Source organism: Microtus oregoni, unplaced genomic scaffold (assembly GCF_018167655.1).
Source record: "Microtus oregoni isolate MIOR12 unplaced genomic scaffold, Mior012 000175F_ref0000477, whole genome shotgun sequence".
NCBI lineage: Eukaryota > Metazoa > Chordata > Mammalia > Rodentia > Cricetidae > Microtus > Microtus oregoni.
Window position 1 is genome coordinate 306192 of NW_024544831.1, and position 23981 is coordinate 330172.

At 41.1% G+C, this 23981-nt stretch overlaps 1 protein-coding gene across 4 annotated transcripts in view; it reads left to right on the forward strand.

Annotated features, from left to right (window-relative positions):
• Positions 1–23981, forward strand: part of LOC121445327 (constitutive coactivator of PPAR-gamma-like protein 2) — a 131778-nt gene that overhangs the window by 13482 nt on the left and 94315 nt on the right. Inside the window, exon 2 of one of the 4 annotated variants that reach the window (XM_041647399.1) lies at positions 9039–9262. The exons of the other annotated variants lie outside the window; for them this stretch is intronic. Within the exon in view, the coding sequence (XP_041503333.1) occupies positions 9039–9113 (75 nt within the window). The 3' untranslated portion in view covers positions 9114–9262. Of the gene's footprint in view, positions 1–9038; positions 9263–23981 lie in introns of those variants that run through there. 4 annotated transcript variants of the gene reach the window in all.

The following is a 23981-nucleotide window of genomic DNA, read 5'->3' on the forward strand; positions in this document are numbered from 1 at the left end:
AAGCCATGTTTCCAATAAAGTAAAGCAGCATAAAACAACTTTAATGTTATCCATTTCCAAAAGACATGTGAATTCCTTCTATCCTGAATCCAGTGACCAGAGAAATCAGTTTCTGGGCCCCAGCCATAAAAGCTTTTATAGTAACAGTGGTGGCTGCTGGATGGGGGCAGCAGAGACAGCAGAAATATAACCAAAAAACACTGAATACATAAAGCTCGCATACTCAAAAAAGAGTAGTCAGAAACAAAACATGCTGTGACTACCATACATTTCATACATTAGGCTGAGTGACCCAATTCTGCCTCAGCTCCATGTTTGCAACAAAGCATAGGGACACACCAGAAAACAAACCCATTTACGTACACAAAACAGACAGGCAAAACTTTCCAACCAACCAGAACCAGGCAGGCCAGCAACATCTTGCTATTTTTTCTGGACCCTCCACATCCCAGATCAGGATCACATAAAACAGAGCCAGACTATGACTTCCTAGTAGGCCTCTGTAGATTCTTGCTGCTTTTCTCAGCACAGCAGCTCACCCCGATAATCTGTGAAGCAAAGGCAGCCTTGGATCTTTGGAACCTCTCAAGGCACGTGCCTTCTAAAGCGGTCTCAGCTTCAGAGTGAAGGTCCTGCTTTAGGATTTGGGTGGATAGTCTGAATCTCACTGGGGCTTCCAGAAAATGTTAATCCCACAGGGTGAGAATAAGAGTGCTACCAGAGTTTTAAACCCAATTTGATGCAAGCTTTAATTAAATATTGGCCAGGTTGATGTACCCTGGCCAGGTCCATTCCTGTGTCCCAGGAAATGCTGATGAGTCACACATGACAGAAGCTTAAAAAGGCAATCTCATAAGGCCTGTATTTCCCATTAGGTCCAATTGGGCAAGCATATATCGTGCTGTGCTTCCTACCTGTGTTTCTCCTGTATACATCTTGACATATTTCCTACCCATGTACATGTGATCAAGCATGTCCAGTGTAGTTGTGTCAAATAAACTTCTTTAGGCTTGTTATCTCCCATAAACAATAGCCTCCAACATTTCAGGAAGTATCTGTCCTTGGGCTTAAAGGACTTATAGGTTAGAGGCATTTCTTTGTTTCATGAATCTCTTAGGCATAAAATGATACTTACTTTGGCCCTCACAATGTATGGCTACAAAGATCACCTGTTCTGTAGGCTTGTTCTTCACTCTGTTCCTGCTTGTTCAGAAACTTTAATTTCAAGCATTGTCATTTGTCAGTTTCTTCTGTCCCTTCACAAATATAAGTCTTCGAGAAAGCCCCTTGTATCTACTTATATCTTGAACTGTTTTTCTTCTGTTTTTTTTTTTTCTTTTTCTGCAGCAGTTTTAGAGTCTTGGGTTCTTTGATAATTTTGAGCTTTTTGTGCAGGGTGAAACAGGAATCTAATTTCATCCTTCTATCTGTGTCTTTCCAGCTTTCTCATCACCATTTATTAAAGAAAGTCTCTTCTTCAATGAATGCTTCTAGCACCTTTGCTGAGAATCAAGTCTGTAGCTATGTTAGTTATATTTCATTCCACTGATCTATGTATCTGTTTTTGTGACCAAACAATGCTGTATTTGTTACTCTGTCTCGGTAGTGTAATGTGAAATCAGATAATGTGATACTTTTAGCATTCTTCTTCTTCTTCTTCTTCTTTTCCTCCTCCCCCTCCCCCCCCCCCTCCTCTTCTTCTTCCTTTTTTTTTGGTTTTTTAAAACAGGGTTTCTCAGCCGGGCGGTGGTGGCGCACGCCTTTAATCCCAGCACTCGGGAGGCAGAGGTAGGCGGATCTCTGTGAGTTCGAGACCAGCCTGGTCTACAGAGCTAGTTCCAGGAGAGGCTCCAAAGCCACAGAGAAACCCTGTCTCGAAAAAACAAAAAACAAAAAACAAAAAAAAAAAAAAAAAAAAAAAAAAAAACAAAACAGGGTTTCTCTGTAGCTTTTGGAACCTGTCCTGGAACTAGCTCTTGTAGACCAGGCTGGCCTCGAACTCACAGAGATCCGCCTGCCTCTGCCTCTAGAGTGCTGGGATTAAAGGCATGCATACCACCGCCTGGCTAGCATTATTCTCACTAATTGGGATTGCTGTTATTTTCTTGGGTCTTCATGGGTTTATATTCATTTTAGAATTCTTTTCAATTTCTATGAATGATGCCTTTGGGATTTTTAGAGGGACTATATCAAATCAGATCTATAGATTGCTTTCAGAAATATGCCATTTTTATATTATTTATTTATATATATTTGACATTTATTTACTTTGGTGTTTTTCTTTGTGGGTGGCATGTCCCATGGCATGTCCCATGGCATGTGTGGAAAGGACAACTTGTGGAAGTCAGTTCTCTTCTTCTACCATGTGTATCCTGGGGATCAAACTCAGGCCATCAAGCTAAGCTAAGCCATTTTGCTGGCCCTATTATTTTAATTTAATTTTTTTTTACAATTTTGTAGTATGCACGTGTGAAGGCTAGAGAACAACCTGCAGGAGATAGTTCTCTTCTTCCACTATGTGGATCATGGGGATGGAATTGAGGTCTGCAGGCTCGGCAGGGAGCTCTAGTTCACAAGCTTAGTGGCAATGCACTTTTACCATAGGAGTCTTTTTATAGACCCACTGTTCACGTTCTTGATGCTGTCAATCCGTGAGTGTGAGTGATCTTTCCATCAGTTTCTTTAGCTTTCAAAACTTTCCATTAAAGAGGTCTTTTACCTCCTTGGTTAGATTTATTCCTAGGTATTTTTAAGGGCTGTTGATAATAAGGTTATTTTTTAGAGTTCTTTCTCAAAATTTTCATTATTAAAACACAGAAACATACTGATTCTTATATGTTGATTTTTGTATCCTCCTACTTTGGTGATATATTTATTAAATCTGAGTTTTGTTGTGGTTTCTTTAATGTCTTCAAATTGGGATAATTTGACTTCTTCCTTTCCTTTTACCATACATTTTTTTCTTTTGCCTTTTGGCTGGCTGTGGCTAAGACCTCAAATATTCTGAATAAGAGCAGAAATACTGGGGGTACTCTCGTCTAGATTATAATCTTAAAGGGAATACTTTAAAATTTTCCCCATTTGGTATAATGTTGGTATAGATTTTTGTATGTAGCTTTCACTGTTTTAGTTAGTTCCTTCTGTTCCTTGTTTTTTCAGTTTTTTTTTTTTAAATCATGAAATGATACTGAATTTTGTCAAATGCCTTTTCTGATCTCTGAGATGACCGTGTGACTTCTATCCTTGAGTCTCTTTATATGCCATGTTACATTTATTGATTTGTATATGTTGAATCATTCTTGCATCTCTGGAATAAAATCAAGTTGATAGTGATATCTTTTTTGGTGGAGGGTGGGGTGGAGTGAAGACAGATGTTTTACTATGTAGCTTTGGCTGTCCTGGAACTCACTATGTAGACCAGAATGACCTCAAACTCACAGAGATCCACTTGCCTCTGTCTCTGGAGTGCTGGGATCAAAGGTGTGCACCACCACACCCAATTTACATTGTTATCTTTTTGACTCGTTGTTGAATTGAGATTGTGAGTATTTTGTTGAAACTTTTTATATCTACATTTATGACAGACATGGGTCTATAGTTTTCTTTTTTGTTGTGTCCTTATATGGGTTTGGCAATAGGAATACTGCCTTCATAGAACGTATTTTTTACTATTCCTTCCTATTTTGGTTTGGAGACCTTTGATGTTAATTCTTCCTTAAAAGTCTGGCAGAATTGGTGTGTAATCTGTCCAGTCCTGGTGTTTAGGATAGGAAACTCTTTGTTACTGCTTTAATTTTGTTGCTTGTTATAAATCTGTTAGGATTATTTACATCCTCTCCATTTAATTTTGATAAGGCATACATATGACTTAGGAATGTATTCAGTTCTTCTGGATTTTCCATTTTTAAAAAGTTTAGATTTTTAATTTTTAACATACATACATTTATTTGTTTGTTTATTGTGTATGTGTCCAGATGTGTGTGCATGACATGTGGTCTACATATAGAGATCAGAAACCTGACGTACCTTTGTTTGATATGTTCTCAAGGTTATATTTAATTTGCATTTGATTCTAGGTTTAAAAAAATTCTTGATGATTTCGTCCATGATCCAGTTATCAACTGAAAGTGTATTCTTAAGACAGGTATTACATGTCTATAATTCCAGCTATTAAGAGGCTGGGCTTGGATGGTTACCCTGAAGTTAAGGCCAGTCTGGCTATATAGCAGATGCCGCTATAGCCAGTTCTATATAACAAGATTCTCAAGACACAAACTAAAAAATAAATTGTTTAATCTTCATGTGTTTGTATAATTTCTATACTTTCTTTTGCTATCAGTTTGTAATACCACTATGATCTGATAAGATACAACAAATTATTTTGATATTTTTGTAATTTGTTAAAGTCTTGCTTTATGATCTAAATGCATTATATTTTAGAAAAAATTCCATGGGCTATTGAAAATGTGTATTTAACAGTTATTAGATGCAATATTCTGTAGATATGTTTGTTAAATACACTTAACCTACGGTTCAGTCTAGCTCTGAAGGTTTTTCATTGGTTATTTTTTTTCTGGTTGATCTATTAATAAGGGTGGGATATTTAAGGTACCCAGTATTATAGTATCTGGATTTATTTGTTCTTCATTTTTCCTATATTGTGTTGATTATTCTGCAGTATACCAGCAAATGAGCTGCTGCAACAAAGATTTACAGAAGCAGGGGAGGTAGCCTATATACCTGTCACACTCACTTTCCCATAGCATTATTCAAGTGTACGTTCTGTGGAAAAATGTCCAGATGTTGAATTGCTAGGGAAACTTTCATCTTAATTAAGAATTTCTTACATATATAATGTGTTTTAATCAAATCCACCTCCCCCATTTCCTTCCCTTCTAAATTCTCTCTATCTTCCCTACCACTTTTCCTTCCTGTCTTCTTGTTCTTTGTCTCTTTCTTTAACCCATCTTAGTCTCTCCCTTTCTCCTGTACTGTCATCTCACAGTACGGCAGTCCCCCCTCAGACTGTGCTGGAGTATCCCCTGGTTCTCTGACTTGTAATATTCTTTGTGTGCAGGCTCCTAGAATAGCTTAGTCTCAAGCAACAGGTTCTTTTTCAACATGGTACTAGCTCTAGCCTTTGCACAGTTAGTGATAAATTGGATTATTTTCCTCCCTTGTTGATTGTTATACAGGAGAAGTCACAGCCATACCAAATTCTCCAACTAGATTTGAGGATTATAACTGGACTTATCCTATAGTTTGATTGCCAATTTCTCTTCCTTTCTTTCTTTCTTTCTTTTTTTCTTTCTTCTCCTTTTGGACCATCTGGCTCACCTTTTGGTGGTGCTTCTGGTTCTTCTTCCTGGTTTTGGCCCTAGAACTGGAGTCATGTACTACATACTATTTATCATTTCTTAGCCTTTCTATTTTTTCTGTTGTCAGCATCTATTTTTAAATTTATTTTGTATGCATGGTTCTGCTCAAGTGTATGCCTGCAGGCCAGAAAAGGGCACTAGACCTTACCACAGATGGTCGTGAGCTACCATGTGGGTCCTGAGAATTGAACTCAGGACCTCTGGAAGAGCAGCCAGTGTTCTTAATCGCTGAGCCATCTGCCCAGCCCCGTCTTCAGCATCTTATTATCTCCTTTGTGTGATTTATGATGGCCTTCCCATCTGTCTGTCTTTGGAATGGTCTGTCCTTTGTTCCCCCAGTTCTCGGAGTGTCTGATGGAAGCGGTTTATAATCTGCAGTCGTCCCCACCCCCCAGAGTTCTTTAGAAAAAAACAGTAAATTACTGTATAAACAGGCTGGTCTCAAACTTGTCATTCGCCTGCCTTATCATCCTGGTTGCTAGGATTATAGGCATATCCCACCATGCCTGCCCTCAGCTCTGTACATTTCTGAGTTCCCTTAACTAAAGTATAGAAAATTCTTGTTTTTGTTTGAAAACTGTCACTATCAAGTCTAGAGAGATGGCTCAGCAGTTTAAACACTGACTGCTCCTCCAGAGGATACAGGCTCTGTTACCAGCACCCACATGGCAGCTCACAGTCACCTGTAACTCCAATTTCAGGGGATCTGATGTCCTTCTGGCCTCTTGAGTGCACCAGGCACATACCTGGTACACACACATATATGCAGCCAAAACACCCATACACATAAATAAAATAAAAATATCTAAAAACATTGTCAGTATGAAATCTCTTATCCAGCTAAGGTAAATGACACCTTCCCATGTGCCACCTGAGTGTTCTTTTTCTTATCTCTTGTGTTTTTTTCTTTTTTCTAGTATTTACATTTCAAATTAAAATTCTCTCTCTTTTTTTGAGACAAGGTCTCTCTAGGTAGCCATGGCTGTCCTATGTAGGCAAAGACTGGTCTTGAACTCAAATTTGCATACCTTCTAAGCACTGAATTCTCTTTTAAATGAGTTCCAAGAGAGCAAGAATTTGTTTTAAAACAACATACTATGTACAAGGATTTAGAACCAGTATTATGTGTTGATTTTAGGTAAATTCTAGTAAATAAACTCATTACAAACTGCTTACCAAATTCTTGTTTGTGACACTGAACTTTGTTAGCTATGTAAAGCAGTGTATTTACAGTATATAATCCCATTTGATAAAAATAATAATAGCTATTAAATGGACCGGGTGCCATACATAGAGATCATTTAGTCCTCAGAATCTCTGTCTTAGTATAGTTATTGTCCTCATTGTACTGTTATGACATGATTGGGCTAAGACATGAACCTTCTACTTGGTTTCAAAATCTTTATCTCAAGAGAGTATAGTTACATTTTATGGTTGCATTTTTACTTTCTTTAGAACACCTTTTCTTACATTCAGATTATATGAAATATTGCCTAGGAGCATTGGTTTTGAACCAGACATCCTGGTTTTAAATCTCTGTTCTTTTTTTCTACTAGCTGTGTCTGGAAGATGAAGATAGCAATAAAATGATACAACAGACTTTAAGTGTTCAACTATTTAATAAAGTACTTGACCATTAGAAGGTATATACAAATACCATCTACTATTACTTTAACCAAAATAATGTGTGTCAAGTTGATTGGACATAGATCATCTCACTCTGACTTTATTATGATGATTTTTTTTTTTAAGTTTTTCCGAGACAGGGTTTCTCTGTAGCTTTGGAGCCTGTCCTGGAACTAGCTCTTGTAGACCAGGCTGGCCTCGAACTCACAGAGATCCACTTGCTTCTGCCTCCCGAGTGCTGGGATTAAAGGCGTGCGCCACCACCGCCCGGCTATGATGATTTTTTTATTTGTTTTTTTCTGAGGCAGACAGGGTCTCACTATATATCCCTGGGTATCCTTAAATTCTTGTAGAGCAGGCTGGCCTCACTCTCAGAGATCTGCCTGCCTCTGCCTACTGAATCCTACTGAATGCTGGTATTAAAGGTGTGTGCCACCACCATCCAGCTGATTATGATTATAAATTATAAATCTGTATGTATGGGGGACACACATGTTCCACAGCCTGCATAAGGTCAGAGGACAACTTTGGAGAATTGATTTTGTCTTTCCACCATGGGATCCAGAAATCAAAGTCAGGCCACTAGGCTTGTATGGCAAGTAGTTTCAGCTGCTGAGCCACCTCACCAACACAGTCATCTCTAATGCTCTGAATTTAGGATGGCTTGGTGTGCATGATTTTCATGATATGTCTGTTATTCATTCTCTAGTGTCATCATCCTGTTTTTCTTATTAGCATTCTATTTTCTTTTCAGTTCAATTAACAGTTTTGAACACCTACTTTGTGCCAGACAACTTGTGCTAAATAATGCACTGTGGAATTCATTAGTTCAACTAATATTCATTGGGTTCTTAGTCTTGTTCATAATACAAAAAAATACAGTATGATTCTCTAGGGACATTTTTTTCTGACCCTTGTCATAAGCCCAGGGCCATGGCCAGCAGAAGTGGCAGAACCAAGATATGTGTAGTAAAGGGAGGCGCAGGCCCCTTGTTCCATCCACCCAGCTAGCTTAACCCAAAATAATTACATGGAAACTGTTCATTTAAACACTGCCTCCCCCATTATTTCTAGCCTCTTATGGGCTAACTCTCACATATTAATTTAACCCATTTCTAATCTGTATTGCCACTTGACTGTGGCTTACTGGCATGAGTCTAACCAGCATCCGTCTTGGGAAGGAGAATCATGGCGTCTGCCACACTGCCTTCTTCCTCCCAGAATTCTGTTCTGTCTACTCCACCCACCTAAGGGCTGGCCTATCAAAAGGCCAAGGCAGTCTCATTATTTAAACTGTGAAAGTAACACCTAGACAGAAGACCCTCCTACACCAATGTGCATACCAGATACCTAAGGCCTATTACTAAGGTTTAGGCAGAACTCTCTTAAGTGGTAGCCCATAGGTTATATATGACCTATGCACATAGTTTTTTGTATTGTTCAAACCTTTGTTTGACCTACACTTTTGTGGGGGAAGAGGATGAATGAACACTTTTTTGTTTTGTTTTTGATCAAGTGTTCCCTAGGATTTGAAGTCATGTGTTTGGACTGAATAGTAAGGAATCAACTTGAATAAGTCTCATGATACTGTCATTTGTTTGAACACATTAGCTTTTCAGGATATTGGAATTTGTTGTCAACTTCTAACAGTTACGAAATGTTGCCCCTGAAAGTCAGACTTTCCAGCTATTCTCAACAAATCAGATCGTCTAGCAGTACCCATTTGGCCTGCCACAAAGCATTCATTTATTGGCATATCTTTTGGGCCCTGGTGTCTTCATGATACAGTGATACAAAGAATCTTCTATAATGATGCTCAGCAATCGCCATCTTCTGATATTCATAATTTTATGTAATCTCTTTCCACCTCCTATGGTGACTGGACCTAGTTACTTGTTTCTAATGAAACAACAAAGAAATGGAATATTTCCAGGTCATAATAAGATTTGATTATAAAAATGTTATAACTCCCATCTTCTCCTTCCCCTTCTTCCTTGCCTCCCGCTCATTGTTTTATCACTCTGATGACGCTAGCTGCCGTGTGAACTGCCCTGTGTTGAGGCTCATATGGTAAGGCATGTGGGGCAGCCTCCAACCAACACCAAGTGAGGAACAGCAGCCTTCGGTCCAACAATCTGCAAGAAAGTGGATCCTGCCAACACCGTGGTGTGGTCTTAGAAGTTGATCCTTCCCACTAAGCCTTGATGACCTGACTGCAGACTGATGGTGCAGATGCTACTGAAATAATAAATGCTTTAAGCCACGGAGTTTTTGAGTTGATTTGTTGAATGGAAATGGGTAACTCAATTATTAGTTGTGTTTATAAGTTTAAGATAATAGTTTTAATGACTGAATACTCACTATCTATGCAAAGGAAAAAGGTTATGCAAGAAGAATCGCATATTTATGATATGTTGATGAATCTCCATGGTATATTATTACTTGTTAACTTGTGCAAAGCCCTTGGTTCCATCTTTAAACTTACAAAACTAAATAGGTAGAACTGGGCACGGTGGCTCACATCTGTAATCCCACCAATTTGACGACTGAGATTATACACACAAAAAGATCATAAAGGAAAATAAGATAACCATTTTTTTGTGTGTGGAACTGATTAATTTCCCCATGTATCTAAATAAAACATGTCTCCCGAAATACTCCAACTTAAGATACTATTTAAAAATAAACCATTGCAAGAGGAATGACCAGAATACAAAAATGACGGATGCTGAAAAGCGTTTTGAAATTGGCTTGGAATTCAGCTGTATTTAATACAGACGAAATTAAGTGATGCATCCGTGAAATGCAGTGGTTTGTTAAGTGAAAATGCCTAGAAACCTCCCGTAGGCAGGGGTTTTATCTAGGGCCTTCTGTTGAATGTAGAAATGACACCACAAAGAAGCATCTGTGGAGGTAGAAAACTGCCGTTGCTTCGTGTGTTAAAGACAGTGGTTGGACATTTATGGGACAAGTAGTGCCAGGATATCCAGTCACTTGCGAAGCTTTACAAAGCAGCCACAGAAAAGAAATATTACCCACGTAGCTATACGCTTAGCTTCGTCATAGCTGGTGAATAGTAAAGTGTGGTTCCGACTTACAGATGTACGCCATCTGGAATCTTGTTAAAGGCAAATTTTCAGGCTCTAAGATTGAGGGCAGCTTCTGACCTAAAGGCCGGTGAAGAACTCCCGAGACCCTCTGCCCAACACCCTGCAAGGAACTGAATGCTGCCAACGACCTCGAGAGTGAGCTTACAAGTGGCGCGTCGAGGCGATTGCAGCCCTCAAGCTGAGTTGTAGTCTGTGAGCGAGAGCTCGAGCCCAACCTACTAAGATGGAAAAGAAGGGGGGGGTGCTCATCATTCTGTTCCTCAAGGCATCCAGCTGGTGCTGCTTTGAACTTGTATTTGGATACAACCAATGTTGTTGTAAATCAACAACAATTTTGTTAACAATTTTGATGTAAAATCAGTTGTGGTGGCATGTACTTGAATCTCCGCACTGATGGACTGAGACAGGAGGATTGCTGCTAATTTGAGGCTAGCCTGGGCTAAACAGCAAGGACTGGGACATTCAGGGCTACATGGCAAAACCCTGTGTCAGGAAATCAAAAAGAAAAAACTGCAGCCTATCAGTTAAATCTAGGAATCCCTGATTTTTGTGTGTTGGAGGGAAAAAAAACCCCTGCTAAATGTGGTGGCGAACGTTAATCCTGGCACTGAGGAGGCTGGTTTCTGGGTTCAAGTGCTATCACTGTTGGACTTAGGAAGCTCCCTTTTGAAACAGAAACACACGATCTCCTGGGCTGGAGATAATACATGATTGTGAGCTTCCTTAAGGATGCTGGGAGTCAAACCTAGGTCCTCTAGAAGAGCAACCAGTGAATTCAACTATTGAGCAATTGTCTCTCCAGCCCTTGTGTCTCATAAAAACATTAAGACCTGAAGACTGCTTGGCAGGAGCATAGGGCTTCTTGCTCTAAGAAGAGTGTTTTTTGTATTTTTGTGGGGTTTTTTTTAATGCAATGGTTGAAATTGTCTGGGTTTTGGGGTTCTGTGTGTGTGTGTGTGTGTGTGTTTTGTTTTGTTTTGTTTTGACAGGGTTTTTCTGTATAACAGCTATGACTATCCCGGAACTCACTCTGTATACCAGACTGGACTCAAACTCACAGAGATCCACCCGCCTCTGCCTCCCAAGGGCTGCGATTAAAAGCCTTTTCTGGTTTTTGTTTTTGTTTCTGAGACAGGGTGTCACAGTGTAGGCCAGGCTGGCTTTGAACTTACAGAAATCTACCTACCTGTTTCCTGAGTGTTCAGATTAAATACATGTATCACCATGCCTTGCAATTGTCTGTTTTTTGAACATTATCACTGCGTGTGTGTTTATATGAGTATATGTATACATGTGTCTGCAGGTGCCTGTGGAGGGCAAAAGAAGATGTGGATCCCTTGGAGCTGGAGTTAACAGGCAGTTGTGAGCCACCTGACGTGGGTGCCGGATTTTGAACTCTGGTCCTCAAGATTGAGGACCGATTGAGCATCAAGTACTCTTAACTATTGCGAGATCTCTCCAACTCCAGTTGTTTTTTTTTTAAAACTAATTTTCACTTTTATAGGTATGAATGCTTTGCCTACATGTATGTATGTACACCACATTTATGTCTTCTGCCCAAGTAGGCCTGAAGAGGACCCCCTGGAACAGAAGTTATGAATGGTTATAAACTATCATGTAGGTGCTGGGAATGAAATCCAGGTCTTCTGCAAGAGCTGCAAGTGCCCTAAACCACTGAGCCGCCTTCCCAGTCCTCACTTGTCTGGTTTAAATCCAGTGTCTAACCTGTGAAGTCCAGTATTTTGCTCTATGTACTGTTAACATCTAGAAAACACAATTTAGTTTTAAAATTACATTTCTGGAAATTGATTTTTCTGGGCTCAACTTCTTTCCTTTATTTTGCTAGCTGCCTACCTCCTGTAAGCATTTGCAGCCTCTGGTTCAAGAACCCTTGGGTTTGTGGTTCTCAACCTTCCCGATGCTGAGACACTTTAGTATAGTTCCTCGCGCTGTGGTGACCCCCAACCATAAAATTCTTTTCTTTGATACTTGATAACTGCAATTTGCTACTGTTAGGGGTCATAATGTAAATACAGGATAGGCAGGTTATCTGATAGGGACCCCTGCCTTGAGTATCTTATTTCAGCTCCCCTTCCTCACCATGTGTCTGAAGCTCTCCTTCAAGATGGAAGGTTTTAATCTGGGAAGAAAGCACTACACAACAAGATCAGAAAATGGTATTATCTTTGGTGTGAAATTACTTTAAATAATTTATTTTGCTGTTTTCCATAGTCCTGCCTGAAGATATAAATGGCTATAATAACTATGCCACTGACAGGCTCACAGCCTACTTATACTTTATGGCTTGGTGTTTATTGATCAGAAAAATGGATGTTTTCTAGTTGTATGTATTAGAGAGATAACATACTTGGTGTGAAAAGAAAATTATTTTAAAACAAGAATTCAAGTTCTGTCATATAACTGTATTTTGGGCCAAGTTAATAATGAAAAAAGTTTGAAACCCTGTCTCAAAAAAAAAAAACAACTTTGAAACTTCAGTTGTCCCTATTTCAGGGAAAGAAGGGGAATTAATGATATAACGCTCATTTTTTAAAAGATTTTATTTATTTGTATACAGTGTTTTGTCTGTATGCCTGCTAGCTAGAAGAGGGCACCAGATCTTATTACAGATGGCTGTGAGCCACCATGTGGTTGCTGGGAATTGAACTCAGGACCTCTGGAAGAGCAGTCAGTGCTCTTAACCTCTGAGCCATCTCTCCAGCCCTATAACACTCATTTTTAACAGGATTAGAAGGATAAATAAGAGGACTCTTCCACTATCTAGCCCAGGCTGGCCTTGAGCATACTACTATGTCTCTCAGGCCCGTACTGGCCTCAGACCTGTGGCCTTCCTCCAGCCTCAGCCTCCTGAGTGCTGGGCTCTATAGGCACAGGCGTCTGTGCTCAGCTAAGATGTCTTAAATTGCCTGGTCTAGAGTCTGTCTTGAATATCCATCTCTATGACATCAGCTCCACAAGTCAGCTCAGTGCTGTAACCACCACATGCAGTTCCATGCTGGATGTAGTAAATACTGGTTATCGACTCAGCTCTTGAAGCTTAAGCATAATAATAGAACACACGGTTTCACGGAAGTATCACAGTGTGGAGTAAGTAGTAACTTGAGAGAGTGAGTCTTCAGTGCAATGAAAGAGCAGCCGCTGCATGGACATGTCTCTCTGTTTCTCTGCTTTCCCGCAGGTTAGGGAACAGCTGTAGTCTCCTTTGAAGTTCCTTTTGGAATCCACATACAAAATCTCCAGTCATCTGTCTCACAGCATTGCACGCTGTCTGTCTTACTCCTGAATGGAAAAGGATCTGGAAGGAAAGCAAAATAAAAACGTTTTTTGAGGCAAGATGTCACTGCAGGCATGGCTGACTTGGGACTTGCTGTGTAGAATAGGCTGGCCTTGAACTCACAGAGGCATGCCTGTGCTTCATGCCCAGCACAAAACAGAATCTACTATCTTAGAATTCCTTCTGATGGAGGGAGAAACCCTTTCTAATGGCAGGTTAATTCTGCATGCCAGTATTTTGTCACTATTTTCAAAGGTTTTCATAATGTGTTCCCTTGATCATTGGCAGAATGACTTTTCTCCAAGTCTATAAACCATCTGTCCAGCCTAAAGCGTTGTCACCAGCTACTGCATTGCTATCACCATTTTCATTCATCATTTGCCCAGTCCTTGTCTGCCAGGTCAGCCACCATTGGAAACATCTGACGGAGTCATATATGTAACAATATTAGCATCCATTCTTCCTCTCTCCCACACTCTCTTCCCCCTCCTCTTTCTTTTGTCTATTTGCTAGTTTGTTTCTTCAGAGTCATATTATGTAACCCTGGCTGCCCCGGAACTCGCAGTGTAAATCGGCCTGGCCTTGAACTCACAGAGATACTCCTGTCTCAACTTTAAATGCTGGGCCTCACCTTAGCATAGCAGCTGAAGTCTCACAGAGGGTCTTGAACTCTCCGAGGGTGGGTTAGGACTGCTTAGTTTCTTCACGTTAGGTTTGGTTGTAGAATTGCTTCCAGGTGAGAGAGTAAATAGCTTGAAACTAACTGCAATCTCAGTGAGGGATTTTAGGACCAGGTCATTCCGATAGCATGAGTCATTAAGTGTGCGCAATGTTTGAACAGTGGTCATTTACAAATATAAATGTAGGTGGAGCTCTGTTGAGAAGCAGCTATCAGAGTGCACGTGCACACACACAGACACTCTTAGAGCCAGTAAGGCATTGCTGGCCAGTGGCTTCCTGGGGAACTTGCCCAAATCATGCAGCTTCAAGCTTCACTGTTCTTTGTCTTTCACAAAAACTACATCCTAGGGCTGGAAAGATGGCTCAGAGGTTAAGAGCACTGGATGTTCTTCCAGAGGTCCTGAGTTCAATTCCCAGCAACCACATAATGGCCACAGCCATCTATAATGAGATCTGGTGCCTTCTTATGGCATGTGAATAATAAATAAATAAATAAATAAATAAACTTAAAAAAACCTACATTCTAGTTGACACACTTTGGTCAGTGAGAAGCAAAAGTATAGAAGCCAAAAAGTAAGGTTAGTGCATTTAGTTAGGTTCTTTTCTGGATCCTGAACTATGTACTAAGTCTTTGATGGATTAGGTCTTTGCTCTTGTTTTGGCAGGTGTTGGGGTCTACATGCTGGGTTCTGAGGTCAGAAGGGTGCCTCTGGCATGGTGTCAGTTGTGCTAAGGTCTCAGGGCATGTTTCAGACAGTAAATTAATATTCATTTCATGATGACCGAGTAGTTCCATTGATGATTCCTAAATACTCCAGAAAAATTCCAAAACACGTGAAACACGCTTCTCCCAGGCCTGTGTTCTAAGAACTACATGAACGAACGAATGATTGAAAAGAGCTTCAAACCTTCAGGCCACCATTTGTTGCAAATTCATGGTCAGTTCAACAGCAGGGTCACCCCCACCACGCATGCTAGACTATTCGCATCTGTATATATGAGCATCTGACAGAAGAGTTGAGTACGGCTCATCAAATTTAGATAACAGAAGATTCCTCAGGAAAACCCTAGCCATTTGTCTAGCCCCTTTAGCAACTGGTATTTTTGATGGCTTGTAGGAGGGATAAAAATCTTTGATCGGAGTGGAAATTTTCATAGACTTTCTCCATCGATTTCTAAGGCTGAACAGGCCTCTCAGGTAGTGTTGTTGCTGCTAAGCAAAAGTGACCTCCATTGTGCTAGACCTGAGGAGGGGGAAGGGAGGCAAGACCATGGAGCACCCACACACAGGCTGAACTGACAGGGAGGTTCCTTGTCTCTTATTGTTTCTAGCATTATTGTTATTATTCTTAAGAGTACGTGCATGCATTCGTGGGCCTATGTGCAATGCACAAGCGTGGATGTTAGAGGCCACCTTTGTGCAGATGGCTCTTTTCTTCTACCTCTTTGTGAGTTCTAGAGATTGACCTCAGGTCGCCAGGCTTGCATAGCAAGCACCTTTACCTCTGAACCATGTTGCTGAACCTCATTCCTTGCTTTGTTTTTTTTTTTCTTGATGATAATCGCTCTAATAGAGTTTTGATTTGTATTTCCCAGATGAAAATAAATGTTCAAGGAAGTAGGGAAATGGAACTTCAGTGCAGTATTGGTGGGATGGTCAGTAAAGGGACTGCTATGGACAAAATGATGGAAATTCTTCAGCGACTAAAAAGGAAACTGCCATAATCCAACAGTTCCACAGCACAGCCTTTACTCCTAAGGCTCAGGGAAGGCCATGGGAAAGGGGGCAGGAAGAGGGGAAGATCCAGATGACTCGATCATCCACTGTTAGCCAGTGTCTTCTAGACACGACAGAGAGCTACACTTCGGAAACTTGAGCAGTGTGGTTTCCTAAACAGGACCTGGAAAAGAACAGCGTGGATGGGTGAAGTGTCACACGGTCCTACCCTTAAATGAAGAGCTGCAAGCAATCAACAGGTCTTCTCCAGAGATGAGTCCTCTTACAGCTTAACCCAGTTCTAAGTGGTCAGCCCCAAACATACATATAAGATCAACAGTAAATGTTCTTCGTAGACTGCCCCCCCCCCCCCCCGTGTGTGTGTGTGTAATAACAGTATATAGAGAATTTGGCAATCTCAACTACTTCCAGCGCTCCATTGGAAATCAGCACACAATCCCTCATGATGTTATCAAGTTTAGTATACAGGAGATAGTTTTGTTTGTTTGTTTTGTTTTTGTTTTTGGAGACAGGGTCTCTCTGTAGCTTTGGAGCCTGTTCTGGAACTCTATGACCAGGCTGGTCTCAAACTCACAGAGATCTGCCTGTTTCTGTTTCAGTACTGAGAACTGAGATTAAAGGCGTGCACCACCACCGCCCTGCCAGGAGATGGTTTTGAAACAGTGTCTAGAACATAGTACATAACTAATAATGTTTATTACTTGGCTACCTGAGATGTAAATAATCTGCAGTCCAGGTATACATCTGCTATAGAGGTCAGAGGCTGTGCTGCTTTCCTTTTTTTTAAAAAAAAAATTTATTCTTTGACTCAGGGTTTATCTGTAGCTAATGCTATCCTGGAACTAGCTCTGTAGACCAGGCTGACCTTGAACTCCCAGAGATCCACTTGCTTCTCCCTCCTGAGTGCTGGGATTAAAGGCATGTGCTGGGCTCTCTCGGGCATCATTTCTGTAGTTCGTTGCTTTCCTTTTTTGTAACGTTGGTAGTCTTTCTTCGGTTTCCTCTGTCTCTTGCATCTTGCGGTTAGACTTTGCTCATGGGACCTTTTCCTCCTAGTGGGTTGCCTTGCCCAGCCTTAATAGGAGAGGTGGTGCCTTGTCTCACTGCAACTTGATCTGCCATGGCTGGTTGATACCCATGGGACACCCACCCCGTTCTGAAGAGAAACAGGAGGAGGAGTGGGTGGGGGTGAGATGGGGGGGGGGGACTGGGAGGAGAGGAGAGAGGAAAGGAGGAAAACTGATTGGGCTGGGAAAATTAATAAAAGAAATATAAACGAGTATGATAGAACCTGTAGGGGCCGGGAGAGATGGTTCAACAGTTAAGAACACAATCTGCTCTTTCAGAAGACCCTGGTTTGAGTCTCGAAACCCACATGGTCTAACAACCATCTGTTCCAATCCAAGCCATCTACTGCCCACTTCAGGCCTCCAAAAGTGAGGCATGCAATTGGTGGGCAGACATACATGGCAAGCGAAATAGTCATAAAATAATAGAGCCTAGATGGGTCTACACTAGGTCCTCTGCGTGTTACTATTTTTTTTACATTCCAACTTCAGTTTCTCCTCCTTCCTCTCCTCACAAACCCTCCCCCACATCTGCTTTGCCCCCCCCCATCCACCCTTCATTTTCTATTCAGAAAAGAACAGGCCTCCCATGCATATCAACCAAACATGGCATATTAAGTTACAATAAGATTAGGCACCTCCCCTTCTATTAAGCCTGGGCAAGGCAATCCAGTATGAGGAAAAGGGTCCTGAAAGCCAGCAAAAGAGGCAGAGAGACAGCTCCCACTCCCACTATTAGGAGTCCTACAAGAGCACCAAGCTGTAAAGCTGCAACATACATGCAGAGTGCCTAGGTCAGTCCCGGGCAGGCTTCCTGCTTGGAGGTTCAGTCTCTGTGAGCCTCTATAAGCCCAGGTTACTTGATTCTGTAGCTTTTCTTGTGGTGTCCTTGACCCCTCTGGCTCCTACAGTCCTTCCTCTCCCTCTTCCATGGGATTCCCTGAGCTCTGTCTAATGTTTGGCTGTGGGTCTCTGCATGTGTTTCCATCACTGGCTGGACAAAGGCTCCCTGATGACAGTTGGGCTAGGCACCAACCTCTAAGTATAGCGGAATAGCATTAGGCTTCGTTACATTGACTTTTATTTGCCAGTTGTGTTTGGTTCTATCCTGGGTCTCTGGGCTGTCTAGCCTCTGGCTCCTGTGCTCCAGGAACTGTCAGGGGTGGGCTCCCTCTCATATCATGGGTCTCAGGCTGGACCAGACATTGGTTAACCATTCCAATAATTTCTGCTCCAACTTTGCCCCAGCACATCTTGTAGGCAGGACAAATGGTAGATTGAAGGTTATGCGGTTGGGTTGGTAGTCTTGCCTGGTTACAGAAGATGCCCAGTTTAGGCCACTTATCCCCTATTACTAGGAGTCTTAGCTAGGATTAGCCTTGTAGCTTCCTGGGAGTTTCCGTTACACTAGGTTTCTTGCTCGTCCCAGAGCTGCCCCCTCCATTCCAGTCGTCTCTTCCAGTACTCTTCCCCTCCATCTTTCCCCCACCAGATCTCTCCTGTTCCCATCCCCACCCGCCCCCAATCTATTCTATTTCCCCTTCCCAGGGAGATTTAAGGACCCCCCCCCCGAGTCCTCCTTGTGACTTAGCTTTTTTGTGTCTGTGAATTCAATTCCACATGGTTATCCTTTACAGCTGATATCCAATTATCAGTGTCATGCTTGTTTTTCTGGGTTGTCTCAGGATGATTTTTTTCTAGTTCCATTCATTTGCCTTCAGATGTTATGATACCATTGTTTTTTTACTGCTGAGTAATACTCCCCTGTGTAAACGCACCACATTTTCTTTATCCATTCTTTGGTTGAGGGCCATCTAGGCTGCTTCCAGGTTCTGGCTATTTTGAATAAAGCCGCCATGAACATAGTTGAGCAAGTGTCCCTGTGGTAGGATGGAGCATCCTTTGGATATATGCCCCAGAGTGGCATTGCTGGCTCTTGAGATAGAGCTATTCCCAGTTTTCTGAGAAACTGCCATCATTATTTCCAAAGTAGCTGTACAAGTTTGCACTCACACCAGCAGGGAGGAGTGTTCCACTTGTGTTGGCAGCTATTGGGGGCTGTGAATCTCCAGACCCTGAATTCCCTGTGAGCGGCTTGTTTTTTCCTATGCTTGCAGCCGCTCTGGGCAAAACTTGTTTTCCTCTGCTCTGAGCAGCCGACAGCTACTCTGAACGCGAGACTTTGTCTGCAGCTGCTCTGAGCACCAGACCTTGATGGCAAGCTGGTGGGCCGGCAGCTGAAAGATCCCGAGACCTGGGCGTGGTTAAGGATCTCTGTATAAGCTTTCTCTGAGCACAGTAAACTTGGCATTGGCATTCCTGTATCAAGGATGACCCGTGTCTGTGTCTCTGTCTATGTGTTTTAAAGTCTCTCAGCCCCGTTCCCGGCTCGGTTTCCAGCTTGTGGACTGTCTTGTCGTGGCACGGGCGCTACAGGACTGTCGGGTTTTTACATTCTTGCCAGCATCAGCTGTCACTTGTGTTTGATCTTAGCCATTCTGACAGGTCTAAAATGGAATCTCAGAGTCATTTAGATTTGCATTTCCCTGATGGCTAAGGATGTGGTATCTCGGCCATCTGAATTTCTTCTGTTGAGAACTCTCTGTTTAGATCTGTAACCCATTTTTAATTGGATTATTTGGTTTGTTGATTTCTAGTTTCATGAGTTCTTTATGTTTTGGAAATTAGCGCTCTGTCAGATGTGGAGCTGTTGAAGATCTTTACCCATTCTGTCGGCTTCCATTTTGTCCTGTGGGCAGTGTCCTTTGCTATGCAGAAGCTTTTCAGTTTCATGAGGTCCCATTTATTAATTGTCAGGTTTTGTGCCTGCTATTGGTGTTCTGTTCAGGAAGTTGTCTCCTGTGCCAATGCACTCAAGACTGTTGTCCACCTTCTCTTCTATCAGGTTCAGTGTATCTGGATTGTATTGAGGTATTTGATCCACTTGGACTTGAGTTTTATGCACAGTGATAGATGTGGATCTATTTGCATTCTTCTATATGCCGACATCCAGTTATGCCAGCACCAGTTGTTAAAGGTGCTTTCTTTTTTCCACTGTATAGTTTTTGCTTCTTTGTTAAAAATAAGTGTCCACAGGTGTATGGATTTGCTTTTTGGTCTTTGTTTCGAATCCGCTGATCTATCTGTCTATTTTTATGTCAGCACCGTGCTGTTCGTGCTGTTTTTATTACTATAGCTTTGTGGAACAGCTTGGAATCAGGGACAGTGATACTTCCAGAAGTTTTTTTTTTTTTTTTTTTGGTTTTTCGAGACAGGGTTTCTCTGTGGTTTTGGAGCCTGTCCTGGAACTAGCTCTTGTAGACCAGGCTGGTCTCGAACTCACAGAGATCCGCCTGCCTCTGCCTCCCGAGTGCTGGGATTAAAGGCGTGCGCCACCACCGCCCGGCTTTCCAGAAGTTTTTTTATTTTATTTTACAAGATTGTTTTAGCTATCCTGTTTTTTGTTTTGTTTTGTTTTGTTTTTCCATCTGAGGTTGAGTATTGTATTTTCAAAGTCTGAAAAGAATTATGTTCGGATTTTGATGAGGATTGCATTGAATCTGTGGATTGCTTTTGGTAGGATGGCCATTTTTACTAAGTCAATCCTACTGATCCATGAGCATTGGAAGATCTTTCTATTTTCTGATATCCTCTTCAGTTTCTTTTTTTAATATTTATTTTTTATTATGTATATAATAGTCTGTCTGCATGTATGCCTGCAGTCCAGAAGAGGGCACCAAACCTCATTACAGATAGTTGTGAGCCACCATGTGGTTGCTAGGAATTGAACTCATGACCTTTGAAAGACTAGGCAATGCTCTTAACCACTCTCTCCAGCCCCCTTCCTCTTCAGTTTCTTTCTTCAAAGACTTGAAGTTCTTGTTATATAGGTCTTTCACTTGTTTGCTTATAGTTACCCCAAGATATTTTATATTATTTGTGGCTCTTATGAAGGTATTGTTTTCATGATTTCTTCCTCTGCCTGTTTATTATTTGCATAAAGGAGGGATACTGATTTTATTTTGAGTTAATCTTGTATCCAGTCACTTTGTTGAAGGTGTTTATTAGCTGTAGGAGCTCCCTGGTAGAATTTTTGAGGTCGCTTATGTATAGTATCATATCATCTGCAAATAGCAATACTTTGACTTCTTCCTCTTCAATTTGTATCCCTTTAATCTCCTTTAGTTGTCTTATTTCTCTAGCTAGAACTTCAAGTACTATATCAAATAGATACGGAGAGACTAGACAGCCTTGTCTTGTTCCTGCTTTTAGTGGAATTGCTTTGAGTTTCTCTCCATTTAGTTTGATGTTGGCTGTTGGCTTGCTGTATATTGCCTTTATTATGTTTAGGTATGTTCTTTGTATCCCTGCTCTCTTCAAGACCTTTATCATGGAAGGGATTTTGTCAAAGGCTTTTTCAGCATCTAAGGAGATGATCTTGTGTTTTTTTTTTCTTTCAGCTTGTATGATGGATTATATTGACAGGACAGATTTTTGTATGTTGAGCCACCCCTATATCTCTGGGATAAAGCTTGCTTGATCATGGCAGATAATTTTTTATGTGTTTTCTGCTTTGGTTTACCAGTATTTTATTGAGTATTTTTGCATCAATGTTCATAAGGGATATTAGTCTATAATTCTCTCTCTTTTTTTGTTGAGTCTTTGTGTGGTTTGGGTATTGGGGTAACTATGGGCTCAAAATGAATTTCACAATATTCCTTCTGTTTCTGTTTTGTGGAATAATTTGTCCAGTTTTGGTATTAGTTCTTCTTTGCAAGTCTGGTTAGAACTCTGTGGCAAAACCGTCTGATCCTGGGCTGTTTTTGGTTGGGAGATTTTAATGACTGTTTTTATTTCTTTAGGGGTTATAAGTCTATTTAAATTGTTTATTTGATCTTGATTTAACTTTGATAAGTACTAACTTTCAGGAAATCCCTCCAGGAATAGCCGCTGAACATGGCATAACGATATACAATAATAGTAGGCATGGCCCTTCCTATCAAGGCTGGATGAGGCAACCCAGGAGGAAAAGGATCCCAAAAGCAGGCAAAAGAGTTAGAGACACCCCAGAGTCCTACAAAAACACTAACCTATCAGCCATAACATATATGATATCTCTGGGAGGTCTGCTGTTTTCCTGAAGGGAAATGGAGGAGGAACGTATCTAGAGGAGAGTAATTTAGGGGAAGCAGGGGATGATGGGAGAAGAGAATGGAGGGAAAACTGCAGTCAGGATGTGTTGAAAACAATAAGAAAAAAATAAAAGATAGATCTTGTGGTTTTTGAAGATTGGAGATGCTTTTTTCAAGTTGGTTCTGTGCCTGTATGATCTGTCTTGATGCTGTAAGACTGAAGGAGCTGTGTGTATATGGGCTGGGGAGTGGGATGGCTCAGTGTGTGAGGAAGGTGCTTGCCACTAAGCCTGATGATCTGCATTCAGTCTCATAGACTCACATGATTAGAAAGAGGAAACCAATTTCTGCCAATTGTCATCTGACCTCAACACATATGCGGAAGGATGTCTCCCCAAATAAATATATTAACTAAAGCAAATAAAATAAAAATTAAAAAGGGCGAAGAGGGGAGAATCATCAAGGAATTTGTCTAAGAAGAAATAGGCTTATGGAAATACTTGAAGCATTAGAAAGTTTCTAAGGCATTTTAGGCAGAGAAACTGAGTGATCCAGGTTAGGGATGCAGGAAGAATCTTGGAAATAGGTTGCCATGCTTATTTCCAAGGAACTGTGAGAAAGATTTGTGAGATTTTTTTTTTAATTCTAATGTTTTCTATTCTTCTTCTCTAGAATGTGTAGTGAAAACGTTCTGTGATTGGAACTTTGAGTCTTTTGTTCTAATCCTGGTTCTGCCACAAATTAGGTAATCATGTCAAGGCATTTATCTTCTCTAGATCTTCATTGTATAAGAAGTCAAGTGGATTAAGATTGAAACTACATTGAAAATATAAGTGTTTGGATCACAGGAATTGTTATAGCAATCTGAGTTGAAGCATGATTAAGTATGGTAGAGTTTTTGTTGTTTTGTAGTGGTGAGAGATGGCTTCTCTGCATAGCCCTGACTGTCCTGGAACTCGCTCTATAGACCAGGCTGGCCTCAAATTCAGAGATCCACCTGTCTCTGCCTCCTGAGTACTGGGATTAAAAGTGTTCACCACCACCCAGCTGAGTGTTGCTTTGTTTTGGTTTGGATTTTTGTTTTTTTGAGTCAAGGTTTTTTTGTGTAATAGTCCTAGCTGTCCTGGAACTTGCTCTATAGACCAGGCTGGCCTCAAATTCAGAGATCCACCTGTCTCTGCCTCCTGAGTACTGGGATTAAAAGTGTTCACCACCACCCAGCTGAGTGTTGCTTTGTTTTGGTTTGGTTTTTTGTTTTTTTGAGTCAAGGTTTTTTTGTGTAATAGTCCTAGCTGTCCTGGAACTTGCTCTATAGACCAGGCTGGCCTCAAATTCAGAGATCCACCTGTCTCTGCCTCCTGAGTACTGGGATTAAAAGTGTGCACCACCACCCAGCTGAGTGTTGCTTTGTTTTGGTTTGGTTTTTTGTTTTTTTGAGTCAAGGTTTCTTTGTGTAATAGTCCTAGCTGTCCTGGAACTCACTCTGTAGACCAGTCTGGCTTCAAACTCACAGAGATCCGCCTGCTTCTGCCTCCTGAGTGCTGGGATTAAAGGTGTGTGCTACCACAACCCAGCTGGTTTTAATCTCTAAGTAATTGTGATTTATATTCATAGTGTTAGAAGATTCATCACATTAAAGATCTTTAGTACTACTACTATATCTGATGGTGCAGAAAAATTCCAAATTTGATGTTTACTTGGACAACTAGTGAATTTTTTTAAAGGTCTATCATTCACAAAGCTGTGGGTTCAATCATACTACCATGTACACACAGACAGTCATTAGTCATTCACTTGGTGTGGCAAATAGTCCCAGCTACTCAGGATACAGAGATGGGAGGATCACTTGACCTGAGAAATTTGAGATCAGTCTCGGTGATATAGTAATAGCCTATGTGTATCGTTCCTCCTTGCCCTCCCCCACAATTAGTAATCATTGGCTTTCTGGGGTTGA